Source organism: Erpetoichthys calabaricus, chromosome 1, assembly GCF_900747795.2.
Source record: "Erpetoichthys calabaricus chromosome 1, fErpCal1.3, whole genome shotgun sequence".
NCBI lineage: Eukaryota > Metazoa > Chordata > Cladistia > Polypteriformes > Polypteridae > Erpetoichthys > Erpetoichthys calabaricus.
The window spans coordinates 95,625,365-95,639,248 of NC_041394.2; the positions used below are offsets into that span (position 1 = coordinate 95,625,365).

Below are 13,884 nucleotides of genomic sequence, written 5' to 3' on the forward strand. Positions count from 1 at the left end.
GCTTCTCCCTACTGTAATATAAAAGAGGGTGTTGGGTGAGCCATAATCAAGAGTGGAAATGCAGTGCAACACAAAGGAAAACCAAAGGGTAGTTTCTTTAACTTCTGCTTTGTTGGCTATTCTTCATAATTTAAGCACTACAAACTGTCCACCTTGAAGTACAAGGAGGAGTCAGAAAGAAGAGCTTTCATGGTTACAACGCAGCAAGGAGTGGATGCAAATCTAGAATCCAATCAGATCCAAAATGAACAAATTCTCAACTCACAAGAGCAGAGATATTGACAGAGAGGCAGTGTGGATGAAGGATGGGATGACTAGAAATAACAACAGGGTCACCATTTACAAAACACAATAATTTCTGTATTCATTTCTTGCACCGTTCTACAAATATACCTGGGCTTACCAGGTACTTGAGTAGTAATTAATAAAACCAACAAAAATTTAACTATATGAACATTACCCTATTCTCTGTCATGAAAAACTGATACTACTAGAAGACTGTGATGGAAATATAAGAAAAGCTAGTCCCCTCACCCTCTCCACTGGAATTCTCTACAAGCTGTATCAGATATGGCAGACAGGGGTTTGGGCAGAGAAATGGTGATCACTTCTCAAAGACCACTAAAACGAAAACAAAAGTTAAGTACAGAGACCTAACCCTAACCTATTAGGAATAATACAGGCCTCATTCATCTTCATCTGTTTTACTTTTAAAATAATAAGAAAGGGATACCAAAGTTTCACCTATTTGTAACATAGACAATAAAACTAAAATTTGAAGCATATCAACTCTTCCTCATATTAAGCTGTGAAAATAAGAATTTGTCACAGAGTTACTGACATACTGAGATGGAAAAAATAAGAAAAGGCATTCGCTTTATCCTGTCCTCAAGTACATGAGGTCAAATCAACAGACTGAGGATGCTAGTAACAGTGGATGACATTGGGCAACATGAATGGGAAAATAAATGTGACCTAAAAGTCTGAGGCAACTAGCAAAAACTATAAATATTCTTTAGGCTACTATGTTATTACCCCTCTCAATGCCAAAGACATGCAGGTTAGGTGTGTGAAAAATCAAATAAAGGGACATCATCCCCTCGTGCTGATAAAACTGTAAGAAAGGGCACCCAATGAAATATTAGGACCTCCTAGACCTACTGAAAACCATTTATCCATCAATCCATTACCTAAATGAACCCCAGTGTGTCTGAGAGCCAAAGTCTATTTCAGCAGCACTGGACACTCTCTTGTGTGACTGTAACCCTTAGGACAGTAGCAGGTTATGTACAGATCTATCTGTATGTTGATTTGGTTGGCTTTATTGCTTTTAGACTGCAGACCACACAACCGGATAAGGAGCTGCTATCTCTGATGAAAGATAAACATTGCAAACAGGCAGAACTCGGCTACAGGGAGCTCTCAGTTTGGCCCCTGACAATCACATTTTCTTATGACGCAGTGCAGGACCACAGGGCATAAACAAATCACATTTGAATTAGGTCACAAAAAAAAAATCATATCCTGTAGGAGCACAAGTTTATAAATGAAGTGGTCATCTAGGAAAGAGTCATTGTGTCGAATCTGGAGAGGAGCAGCCACATGCCAAGCAGGGTGAGTGTGCAACACTTTACATCTGAAACCTGCTCTCTGTTTCATTTTCTAAAATATTTAAAAAAAAAGATCAATTTGCCTTATTTTCATAAATAAAATGGGTATGAAATCTTTCACAATCTTTGTAAGTACCAGTTTATGTATTTTTACATTGTTTCCTTTAACACTTTTGCACAATGTAATTAGTATTGTACTGAAGGAAAGCAATTAAATACAATAAACAATTAAGGAAAATAACTAAACTCTATTATTAATGCAGTTTCTTTGCTGAATACACCTTTCCGAACTCTCATTATTTGTGAGAGAACACTTAGTTTATCGTGTCACTCGTATTCTTATTTTTCCATATTATAATAATTATAAATAGTGCACTGCCGTGACAAAGGAATAATGCGCTGATTATTTTTTTATTCATCCTGATGCAGGGCATTAAATAATAAACACTTTTAGGATGTAAAATTTAATATTAAAAGTCACCATAGTGTGAAGAATGCAATTCTTTCTACTACAATGGACTTTTTCTTTCATATTGGCAATATAAATCTAGCTTTGCCTCTCTTCATTTATGGGTGATATCATCAGACTTGATGTTTAGATTTGAAAGTTTTCATATTTCACTTTTGTGTAATGTATTATTACATTACTTTATGCATGAATACATAAATGTATGTAAAGAGTTATGAAAGGAGCTATATTAAATAGTGATAGATATGAAATTGTCTTAAATGCAGGTAAGAAATTAACTAAAATGTATTAAATGGGGCTGTACTAAATGGAAATGTTATGAAAGGTCCTATTTTAAAGAGAGTGCTATGACGGGAGTCCTATTAAACAAAGCTAGATAAATAGATTTGAGGGGAGCTATATTACATTGAGATAAACATAGCTCTGTTTAATATTTAAATATATATCAAAGTAGCTGTACTGGAGATTAGTTGCTATATGGTGGATGCAGACAGACGTGAGATGTGAATTGTAGGTTCACTTACCTTTAAACTCAACTGCATGTTATCTAAATGTTTCCTGTGTTCCGGGGTAAATTCACACCACTCAAATGTACACTACATTTAAAGTGAATTACAGGTTTTCTAGCCTGTATGTGTATTCAGCTTGTGACGATGTGTCTGTCGCCTTGCTGTCTTTGCATTGTGACTTGCCAGGTAAAAACGCGAGCAATGCCGCCGCACCGTTATAGTTACTTCTTTGTGAACACTTGCTTCGTTTTCCGTTACTTTTTGATACGTGGAACAGGGGTGTAGCACAGAACTCTGAGCCCTATACATAAACCGTCTCTGTGGGGTCCTTTCCTCTCAAAAACAAAGTTTTCATTCCGGGCTTCGAGAACCCCTCCGCCAAATATACCCCAAAAAGACAACCCTAGCAAGCCCCCACCCCCCAAATCTAATTTGCTGGCCTTTCTCTCAAACAACGACGCCCATCCACGGCGCTGTTAAGTGCGGTTAACCTCTTCGTTCGTGATTAAATCGACTTACTGACCTACTGGCCAGACTCGCACAAGGCACATAAAGTATAAGGTGGAAACAAAATTGTACGCTCGTAAATAATGACCTGATGATGCTTGTTCCTGACCTCGCAGGTATTTCGGGACCGTTTTGTTTATTTTAAAGTTAGTTAGTTAGAAATAGAAGCCTGTGTTTAATGAGCTATTCTCTTGTGTATCTTCATCTCCAAATAGCTCTGATAAGTGTTTACAAACCTGCGGTCATGGCCACCAATAAAATAACGGAATGGCTGAAGAAGAGCAGGGAGTCCCGAAAGCTGGTCCTCACTGTGGTCTTTGTCGCTCTTCTGGTTGATCACTTGCTTTTAACGGTTGTAGGTAAGTCATACAGTCCTTTCATCTCTGTGTATGTCTTCCGTTTACGCTACGGCTCATCACGGCTGAGTTTGAACCCCATCCCGGTAACTGTACGTATGGAGCTTGAAAGCTCCCGCCCCATAGTCTACTTGGGTAGTGATTTCCCATTATATTTCTTATTTTATTGTTATTCTTTAATTTTCATATTTGTGTGGCCATCTTTCATTGCCCTCTATAAGCAAGTGAATGCGTGTGGGTCCATGTACAGTATGTTCCCTGCAATTGACTGGCATTCCTTTAACGATTCGTTTCTTTCTTGCGCCCGATTAAGCGGGTTTGATAATTGATTAATTTTCACAAAAATTAGCATGTCCTAGTCGGGCGGTAGAAGACACAAAGAGAGACAAATTGAGAGAGAGAGTGAAAGAGCGTGCATTTACACTGCCCGGGCTCCTGTACGACACTACATGTCTCTACATTTTAATCACTCGTTCATTTTTAGAACCCACTGATTGCAGTACAGGTCGCAGGAAGGTCGGGAGTAAAGCAGGAGTCAAATTGAACTGAACATCATCCCACCGAAGTGCACGAAAGAGGAAACCATCTTTGCCAGAGATGGAGCATAAGAAGCTCCACGCAGCAGAAAACCGAAGTTAATACACGTCATTTTTTTTTTATTCGGATTGTAAACTAAACAAACGTTAAGCCTGTAAATAAAGAGTTGCCAGGAGCTCAGAACACTATTGGTTGCGGTTTTCTCTCACTAAATATTTGCACTAAAATTATAAGATGTGCCCTTTACGACAGTTTTAATTAAATCGTTCCCCGTACACTCTTTGATTTATTCGAGCGGTGCTTGTTGAATTGTAAAACAATCCCGATATCCAGGTGCCACAGTGAAGGGAGGGCGCCGCTGTTAACTTGTGCTTCTTCACTGAAGACTGTGCCGTCCCCGCTGTGCCAAGTGCCAGGACTTTGCAAGCTCCTGGACATACATTTGGACCTGTTATTTGCCAAGACAGCTGTATCTGGACACATTGTCAACATTTTTTTTATTGAAAAAAAACAAGTGCCGTCCCCAAATATACTATACATAACCAAAAGTATTTTTACTCTCTGGTATCTGGATACTGCGGTGGGTTGGCGCCCTGCCCAGGATTGGTTCCTGCCTTGCGCCCTGTGTTGGCTGGGATTGGCTCCAGCAGACCCCCGTGACCCTGTGTTCGGATTCAGCGGGTTGGAAAATGGATGAATGGATGGTATCTGGATACTCATTGTGTCTTCAGGCTTTTTTACACTTCAATACATTACAGGCATTTATTGATAGAATAATTATAAATCTAGCCAAAATAAATCTTAAGGGATTCTATACTTAGTATGTGTAAGAGACTAGCTGCTTTCGATCACGGTGGCAGAAATATATTTTTCAAGGAAAGATTTTGTACGCACTGCTACAGAGAGCATCTATGAAGGGATTAGGAGCACCAATAGGCAGGATACCTCCTTGGCAAAAATGGACATTTTCTCAAGTAATGAAGAGAGTGATTTTTAAACTTTCACATTATAAATAATATGCAAACACATAATTAAAAACTGGGGGTTGGTGGCAGAATTGGCACTCCAGCCACCATAAAAAAACCTCACACTGGTTCAACTCCATCTGATCTAGTGTGGCATGGCTGCACTTGGGTCCTAATCTGGGATCCTGAGTTGGTTTGTCATGTGGTGGGTGCAGCAATGTGCTGTATCAGTGTGTGCTCTTAACCTCTCTCCCTCTCTTTAAAAATGTTTTGGAGATTCTTAAAACTGCCTTTTTTCATTTACACCCTTGCAATGGACAAGGTCTACATATATTTGTTCTACGATGGATTGACCTCCAGTTCAAGGTTGATTCCTGCTGTGCTTCTCATACTGTAGGGATAGACTTTGTCCTTCTGCTAATTCTATGGACTAAGTGATTTTTTCCAATGAATGTATTGTTAGATATTTTTTTTTAATTGTAAGTCAAACTGTATGTCATGAGTGGTTATTGTATTCAAACACAGAGCATGAATCGCATAACATAGTCAGAGGTCCCTCCACATTAATGGCAAGAGGGCACTTCCTCAGTCTGACAGCAGATGTAAAAAACTGAATAAGTAGTAAACTCATTTCAAAATTTAACATGTTAAAATGTTTATAGTAAACTCAGCTTAGATATCATAATCAAATGTTTTTTTATTTTCTATGATATGCTCAATGCATTTTTTAGGAAAATATATCTTTTTGGAGTTTGTGATTTTTTTTTTGGGATGCATGAACTTACATATCTCAGTATATTGGTCATCATCATTATCATAAATCACCTCACTTACTTCTGTATGAAACAGTTTAGAACTTTACCTACTGTAAAAAATGAGATATTTATGATTTTTTATTGATTTGAGTTTCTGCTTTCAAATGAATAAAATTGCTTTCTATTTGATGCTATTGTCTCTTAATCCTGACCTTTGGTGGTGATGCTGGTTGTGGCAGGTTTTTTTGCTTGTTTGCTTTGTTTAATTTTTTGTGTATTTTTGCTTTTATGGATTTATTATGCTGACATATAATCATCAGAAATGTTGGCAGCCTAGCACATCGTGAAATGCAATGTCTCACCTTCACGTGATGTTTACTGAAGGCTGTTTCCTTCTCGGCAACTCTCTGTCATTCATTATCTGGAGCTTGATTATCCTTCCATAGTGTAGTACTAGGGTGTTGTACCGTGTTAGCCATTATGAATGTAGAGAAAAGCCAAGCAAAATGACACCTTTTATTGGCTAACTAAAAAGATTACAATATGCAAGCTTTCGAGGCAACTCAGGCCCCTTCTTCAATGATTACATCTTGCCTGAAGAAGGGGCCTGAGTTGCCTCGAAAGCTTGCATATTGTAATCTTTTTAGTTAGCCAATAAAAGGTGTCATTTTGCTTGGCTTTTCTCTACTTCCATAGTGTAAAATGCTAAGGGTGTGAGTGAATGTGGTTGTGTGTGTAAATGTGCCCCATGAAAGACTGGTGGGTGGTAAGGTGTGCCATGGGGTTTATAATTTTTTTTATCATAATTATTATGTATCTTGCTTTTAGTTGTTCAAAGAGGTGCTGGTCTCACTGGAAGCGTGATGCCCCTACTGGTCTCCCTTAAAATGAATGACCACTAGTGGAACAGGGAGATAGAATGATGAAGGGATCAGATGGAATGGTGAAAGGGAATGATTGATTGGGCCACTCTTTTAGCAGAGATGATTAGAAATAAAAAGAAGTGAGACAGGTTTGATCGGGGCAGTCGATCAGCAAAGAGAAGGAAAGAGAGGAAGATTCCTAGAAATGAGCCAGGGAGTTTGCAATGAATTTCACGTGACATAAGCAGGAGAGGAGTTGGGGGTCAAGGCAGCGAGTGAACACTGGGAACCTGTCGATGTGGTAGTGAGGTGGAATATGAAAAGGCCTACTGGGAATATGATGAGAAGGATGTGAGGTGGGTCTAGGCATCAAGAGTCAGGGACGGTGGCAGGCGGCTGTTGAAAATACCACTTATTGATGCATCATGGAGAGGTGAGGTGGAAAGCAACTCTGCTGTCACGGAGAAGTGTGCATACCTGTACAGATGACGGGTAGACAAAGTCCTAGCAATGATAATTAAGAGTTGTCTCTTCTGGTGTTGGTGTAACTGTTGTGCAGTGATGGCTTTACTCTCCTGGGATTAATTAGTTAATTTTAAAGACTTTTTAATGACTGACTATTTAATTCTTTCCTGGATTTTACCCGTTTTGTTCTTTAAGCTGATTTATTCATCTGTTGAATTTATTGATGTTGCACTATTTGAACAATAAACTTGATATCCTTTTTCTTTTCAAAGAAATACCTATTTTATGTTTCTCACCACTGGGTCCATCTTGGTCTTACAAACTGCTAGGGGATCCTCTCAACATGTGAGTGTCCGACATGCCCTGGCATGCTGACCTCTGACATGGGGTTCCCACAAGTTTTGGTTACTGCCCTTATTGCTGCCCCCTTCCCTCAGTACTGCGCCATGTGGGGATGGATGGATGGGTGTATGAGAGACATGGCATTTTACTGTTTTCTTTTGCACAGTGTTCCAATGTTGTATGTGGACAGTTGTATAGCACCTTTTTGATGGTGAGTTTCAATCCAAAGTTCCTACAAGTACAAGACTATATTACAACTGCTTTCATGTGTTTTGTTTGTTTGGTTTTTTTTACTTTTTTTGAACTAGTGACATTCAGGTTTACCAGGCAATGCCTTTGTCTCTAGGCCCACCATTTTGCCTGCTCACAATTGTTACCATTTATATTAGAAGTCCTCATGTCCAAATGTATAAAAACAGAGCAGCATCACTGCTAACCAAAAAGAAGTGGTGCAGTGAAATGCACTTTTAATGGACATAACAAGAAGTAAAATTGTGGTAGGAAATGTTTGAGGGTTTAGTGGTGTAAGCGGTTTACATTCTTCTCTGGGTTTTTTACTCTTCCACTGTAAGTTCCTCAGACATGTGCCCTAATCCAGTTTACAAACCAAGTTTTGCTAGAATTGTCTCTCTTTAACTCTTTCAGTACCTATTGTGCCAAGTTTTCTCTATACCAACGAACACCAAAGATCCAATGCTTCTGTGACCACAGATGAGTGGCTTTCTGAAGGACAATTAGGTGGTAAATCAGAGATCTCCTCTGTCTTCTCCTACTATGATAATGCAACATATCTGGTGAGAAATGACTCGAGTAACCAAACTCTGAACACCACTCAGCAGAGCCCCGGGCCAAAAAATGAAGACAATACATGTGTCACGGATGGACAGTTTCTCAAGGATGAGAATATCAGAGTTGGCATCTTGCTCGCATCCAAATCTATCATGCAGCTCGCCTTCAACCCCATCGTTGGGCCGTTAACCAACAGGTACAAAGTGTGTGAGCACTTTCACCCTTAATAGAAAGAAGTGAGAATTGTAATCATCAATGATATTTGCATGTAAAGTCAGGTCCGTAAATATTTGGACAGAGACAACTTTTTTCTAATTTTGGTTCTGTACATTACCACAATGAATTTTAAATGAAACAACTCAGATGCAGTTGAAGTGCAGACTTTCAGCTTTAATTCAGTGGGGTGAACAAAATGATTGCATAAAAATGTGAGGCAACTAAAGCATTTTTGTAACACAATCCCTTCATTTCAGGGGCTCAAAAGTATTGGACAATTGACTCAAAGGCTATTTCATGGGCAGGTGTGGGCAAGTCCGTCGTTATGTCATTATCAATTAAGCAGATAAAAGGCCTGGAGTTGATTTGAGGTGTGGTGCTTGCATGTGGAAGATTTTGCTGTGAACAGACAACATGCGGTCAAAGGAACTCTCCATGCAGGTGAAAGAAGCCATCCTTAAGCTGCGAAAACAGAAAAAACCCATCTGAGAAATTGCTACAATATTATGAGTGGCAAAATCTACAGTTTAGTACATCATGAGAAAGAAAGCAAGCAATGGTGAACTCAGCAACACAAAAAGACCTGGACGTCCACGGAAGACAACAGTGGTGAATGATTGCAGAATCATTTCCATGGTGAAGAGAAACCCCTTCACAACAGCCAACCAAGTGAACAACACTCTCCAGGGAGTAGGCGTATCGATATCCAAGTCTACCATAAAAAGAAGACTGCATGAAAGTAAATACAGAGGGTGCACTGCAAGGTGCAAGCCACTCATAAGCCTCAAGAATAGAAAGGCTAGATTAGACTGCTAAAGAACATCTAAAAAAGCCAGCACAGTTCTGGAAAAACATTCTTTGGAGAGATGAAACCAAGATCAACCTCTACCAGAATGATGGCAAGAAAAAGGTATGGAGAAGGCATGGAACAGCTCATTATCCAAAGCATACCACATCATCTAAAACACGGTGGAGACAGTGTGATGGCTTGGGCGTGCATGGCTGCCAGTGGCACTGGGACACTAGTGTTTATTGATGATGTGACACAGGACAGAAGCAGCCGAATGAATTCTGAGGTGTTCAGAGACATACTGTCTGCTCAAATCCAGCTAAATGCTGTCAAATTGATTGGGCGGCGTTTCATGATACAGATGGACAATGAACCAAAACATACAGCCAAAGCAACCCAGGAGTTTACTAAAGCGAAGAAGTGGAAAATTCTTAAATGGCCAAGTCAGTCACCTGATCTCAACCCAATTGAGTATGCATTTCACTTGTTGAAGACTAAACTTCGTACAGAAAGGCCCACAAACAAACAGCAACTGAAAGCTGCTGCAGTAAAGGCCTGGCAGAGCATTAAAAAGGAGGAAACACAGCATCTGGTGATGTCCATGAGTTCAAGACTTCAGGCTGTCATTGCCAGCAAAGGGTTTTCAACCAAGTATTAGAAATGAACATTTTATTTCCAGTTATTTAATTTGTCCAATTACTTTTGAGCCCCTGAAATGAAGGGATTGTGTTAAAAAAATGCTTTAGTTGCCTCACATTTTTCTGCAATCATTTTGTTCACCCCAGTGAATTAAAGCTGAAAGTCTGCACTTCAACTGCATCTGAGTTGTTTCATTTAAAATTCATTGTGGTAATGTACAGAACCAAAATTAGAAAAAAAGTTGTCTCTGTCCAAATATTTATGGACCTAACTGTATGAAAGACCAGTATACAGCAAGTTAGTGTTGCTCATTTATCAGAGTTTCAAAACATTTCTGTCAGTATGCCTGTACTGTCCGTGCTTTCTAAAGCGTCCTGCTGATATTTTAATATCTTTTAAACTGAACAGACTGATTACTTTATCACATTACACTTGTCTAGCTGTCAATGGTGTTTCGTTAAATATTCCATGACTCTTTCAGTCTGTTCAGAGGTTTGCACCCTGTCAGTTTCCTTTCCACCTTGAGCCCAGTAATCCAGAATAGACTCTAGCACCTAAACACCTTGAACTGGATAAGTAGATTAGAAAATGGATGGTCATTTTGATTCATAGAAACATTATAGGATATTGCGTCTTTTAAGCATTGGCCCCTTCAGGTTTTTGTGTATCTGATGTCTAGTGAGCTGCCTTGGACTCCACACTGAAGGAGGGCAGAATGTGCCCTTGCATAGCAACATGTTAGTGCTGTCCTTTCTTGTGTTATGGCATACATGGTGAAATGCTACATATCACTCCATTTCATATTTCTAAAAATAAGAGCATACACAAATAAAAATAATTTCATGTATGCATCAGGACATTAACTTTAAATAAGTGTAAAATCATCACAAATTTACTTTGTTAGGAATGAAGAAAATATTAATTAACTATTAAATAAGACAAAGGTTTCGGTCTTTGGTTTTACCACACCTAAATGTGTCTTGATGATTTAATCCATCACCAGTACAGAATCAACTTCTTCCTAAAGTCAGTTTCATGCAGTCATAGATTTTGATGAGTTCTTACATTATTATCTGCCTTTAAAAGCCTTTATAATAAAGCTCACTATAAGAAATGCTCAGTGTTACTGCCCATTTTGCAGATACCTTTAGCCAAGGCGACATTTTTTTAAATAATTGGAATAAAGGCACGTGCAGCCATGTAGTTGAGGGTCCGGAGGTTTAGTTATTAGGCTAAACTAGGGTTGCCAGATTAGAAAATTAGAAATACAGGAAACTCTTAAAATCTCTCACTATATTACTATATGCTGTATATAAATGTATACATGCTCCTTACACACCCAGACCAATATATTATATAAAAGTAGAGACATAAGTTAAAAACATAAAGCAAGCATTTTAATGGGTTATGAGGAAACCAAAAGTAAAATCATTTGAAAATTATTTAATACAAGCTAAAAAAATTCTGTAAAAGTGAAATCATTTGAAAATATTTTTTTAATACAGACAACAGAGAAATATTATTATTATTTAATACAGGCCGTTAGAAAAAAAGTGAGCCGTGGCAAGTAGTAAGAACACACTTTGTTGAAAGTGTACATTGCAATGCTGATAACAGAACTGCACAGCAGCGCAGCTGGAGAGCAAAACGGTAAGAGTGTCGCTGTCCTCGGCCAACCATAGCAACTGAACAAGTTACAAATGGCCAGCAAATACTAGTTTCCTCATTACATTAGGTTATTTTCATCAAGAGAATCTGAGAAAGGAAAGTATAATTACTTATAAAGTTACAGTACAGCTAAATACCGCAAGAAAGTAGTAAAAATATATAATTTTATTACGAAATTTGAAAATTAACTAAATACGGGACATGTGGGTGTCCCTGAAAGGTCAGTATGGGACAGGGGATAAAATTATCAAATATGGGACATGTCCCGTATATAAGGGACGTCTGGCAACCCTAGGCTAAGGTGCCTGTACACAAAGTGATTGAGTATAACGCATAAGGACGTTTGTAACAATACTGTACCTTTGTTTCATTAAATGTACTCCAATTAGTGGCTAAAGTTAAGCAGGTCCCTGCATGTATATTTGCTTTTCAGCAGTGTTTTAGCTGCCTCTGTCAATTAGTTGATTCAGTATGTTGTATTGCCATATACTCACAATATTTTACGATATTTGTAAAAGCAATTTTATGTAGTACGAAAGCATGCTTTATAAAATATTCAGTCTTACTCATAGTGAAACAATTTAATCTATAGGTTAATGATGGTAGAATTTTAATAATTTACCACAATAGTTTTACTGATATAAACTGTACAGTGGTCTGATATCTTTTAACAGTTAACCATCAAATTAGAGTTACTTTTTTTGAACATCATTAATTTATTCACTCATTTTTCCAATCAAGTGACTACTAGACATTTGTCTTTTTTTTTGTTTTGTTTTGTTTTGCAGGATCGGATTTCACATCCCAATGTTCACCGGCTTTGTCTTGATGTTTTTTTCAACAATAAGTAAGAATTCATTTACAAACCGACATTTGTGGTTTTCTAATCTCTAGAGTTAATCTTAATATTAAATCTATTTTTCAGCAAAAACAAACAACTGTCCATGTTATCTATTAATCCCACCTTCTCAATTGGAGGATGAGATAACTAACATCTGAGGTCAGCTCTGAGATAGGCAGCTAGTTTGATTATGGTTAGTATGCACTGTTGTGTGGCCTCCTGGAACATCTCTTCACCACCAAGAATGAGTCTTTTTGAGGGAAATAAGCACAGATATTACAGATCGCATAATTAGTAGTTCTTCCATTTTCTGAATCCAGCTCTTCCCAGTAATGGACCTAACATTTTTGAGGACCCTGAAGCTTGAACTGTTATGGGGACCCCTTCGTAACCAGCAATGAGGTCTGTGTAACCAATGTTATTTTCTTCAATGGGGTTGCTCCATGACAGATCACCACAATTTTTTTTAAAATTTTAACCACTACATCTCAGATTTTGATCAAAATTACTGTACTTGATTATCTCACATGTTAAAGTCACCTGGTTGAAAACAAATTTCTTATGCCTTATAGTTTTCGAGTTATGAGGAGATGAAAATTAAAGTCGCTTCTGGGTCCCCACTAGGATTAGGAGTCCTAAAGATTAAGCTTCATTAGTTTCATAGTAGATCTGCTCCTGCTTCATCCCGATAACCAGGTAACTAAAATTTCAGAAAATGGAATGGCATTCTATCACACAACATGCTGATTCAAAAACTTGCCCAGTGATTTGAAGCCACCAATTAACCTCACATGAGCGTTCTATGATGTGAAAACAACATGAACAAATTGCAGACAGGGATCAGACTTTGGATTTGAGCCCATATAATTAGAATAATCCAGATTATTTTTCTAGGCTTGAATGTTCGTCACTTTTCAAGTCTGACTTCTTCAAGGTGTTAGTATGGGTACCTCAGGTTCAGCAATCATCTGTTAATGTATGCCACTGATGAATTGGTGATCGATTTACCCATCCCTTGTCTATACTAACTTTTTCCAGTACAGGCTAATGGGGACAGAGATTATCCAATCATCATGAGACACAAAGTAGGAACAATGTGTGTACTGGGCTACAGTCCTTTGCGGGGCATGAAAACTCCACATGGTTGGACAGCAAACTCCATATAGTGATTGTGCTGGTATACAAATCCAGTTTTGTCCTCCTGTGCAGAAGGTGCACTGACCAATGCAACATCTCTATGCCACTGCACTAACTACTGCACCAATATGTTGCCACCCATCTGGATGATGCAATGGCAGCCATTACTCAACCATTATGCTCACCACACATTAGCTATTATGAAGGAATAAGAGAGAAAGCCAATTAGAGATAGTGGGTGTTTAGGGGGCTGGAATGGACAAGGCAAGGCCATAATGGGCAATTTAGACAGGTCATCAGGATAAACCCTACTCTTTTCAAAAGTTGCCCAGGGATTTTTGATCACCAGAGTGAGTCAAGACCTTGTTTTTACGTCTCATCCGAAGGACGGCACCATATTTACAGCACAGTGTCCCCTTCACTGCA

General features: G+C 38.5%; 1 protein-coding gene across 1 annotated transcript in view; it reads left to right on the top strand.

The window, feature by feature from the left end:
• The first annotated feature begins 3,253 nt into the window (after positions 1-3,253).
• Positions 3,254-13,884, top strand: part of LOC114645896 (chromaffin granule amine transporter-like) — a 52,686-nt gene continuing 42,055 nt past the window's right edge. Inside the window, exons 1-3 of the mRNA XM_028793801.2 lie at positions 3,254-3,454; positions 8,024-8,363; positions 12,269-12,327. Coding sequence (XP_028649634.2) covers positions 3,274-3,454; positions 8,024-8,363; positions 12,269-12,327 — 580 coding nt within the window. The 5' untranslated portion in view covers positions 3,254-3,273. The remainder of the gene's footprint in view (positions 3,455-8,023; positions 8,364-12,268; positions 12,328-13,884) is intronic.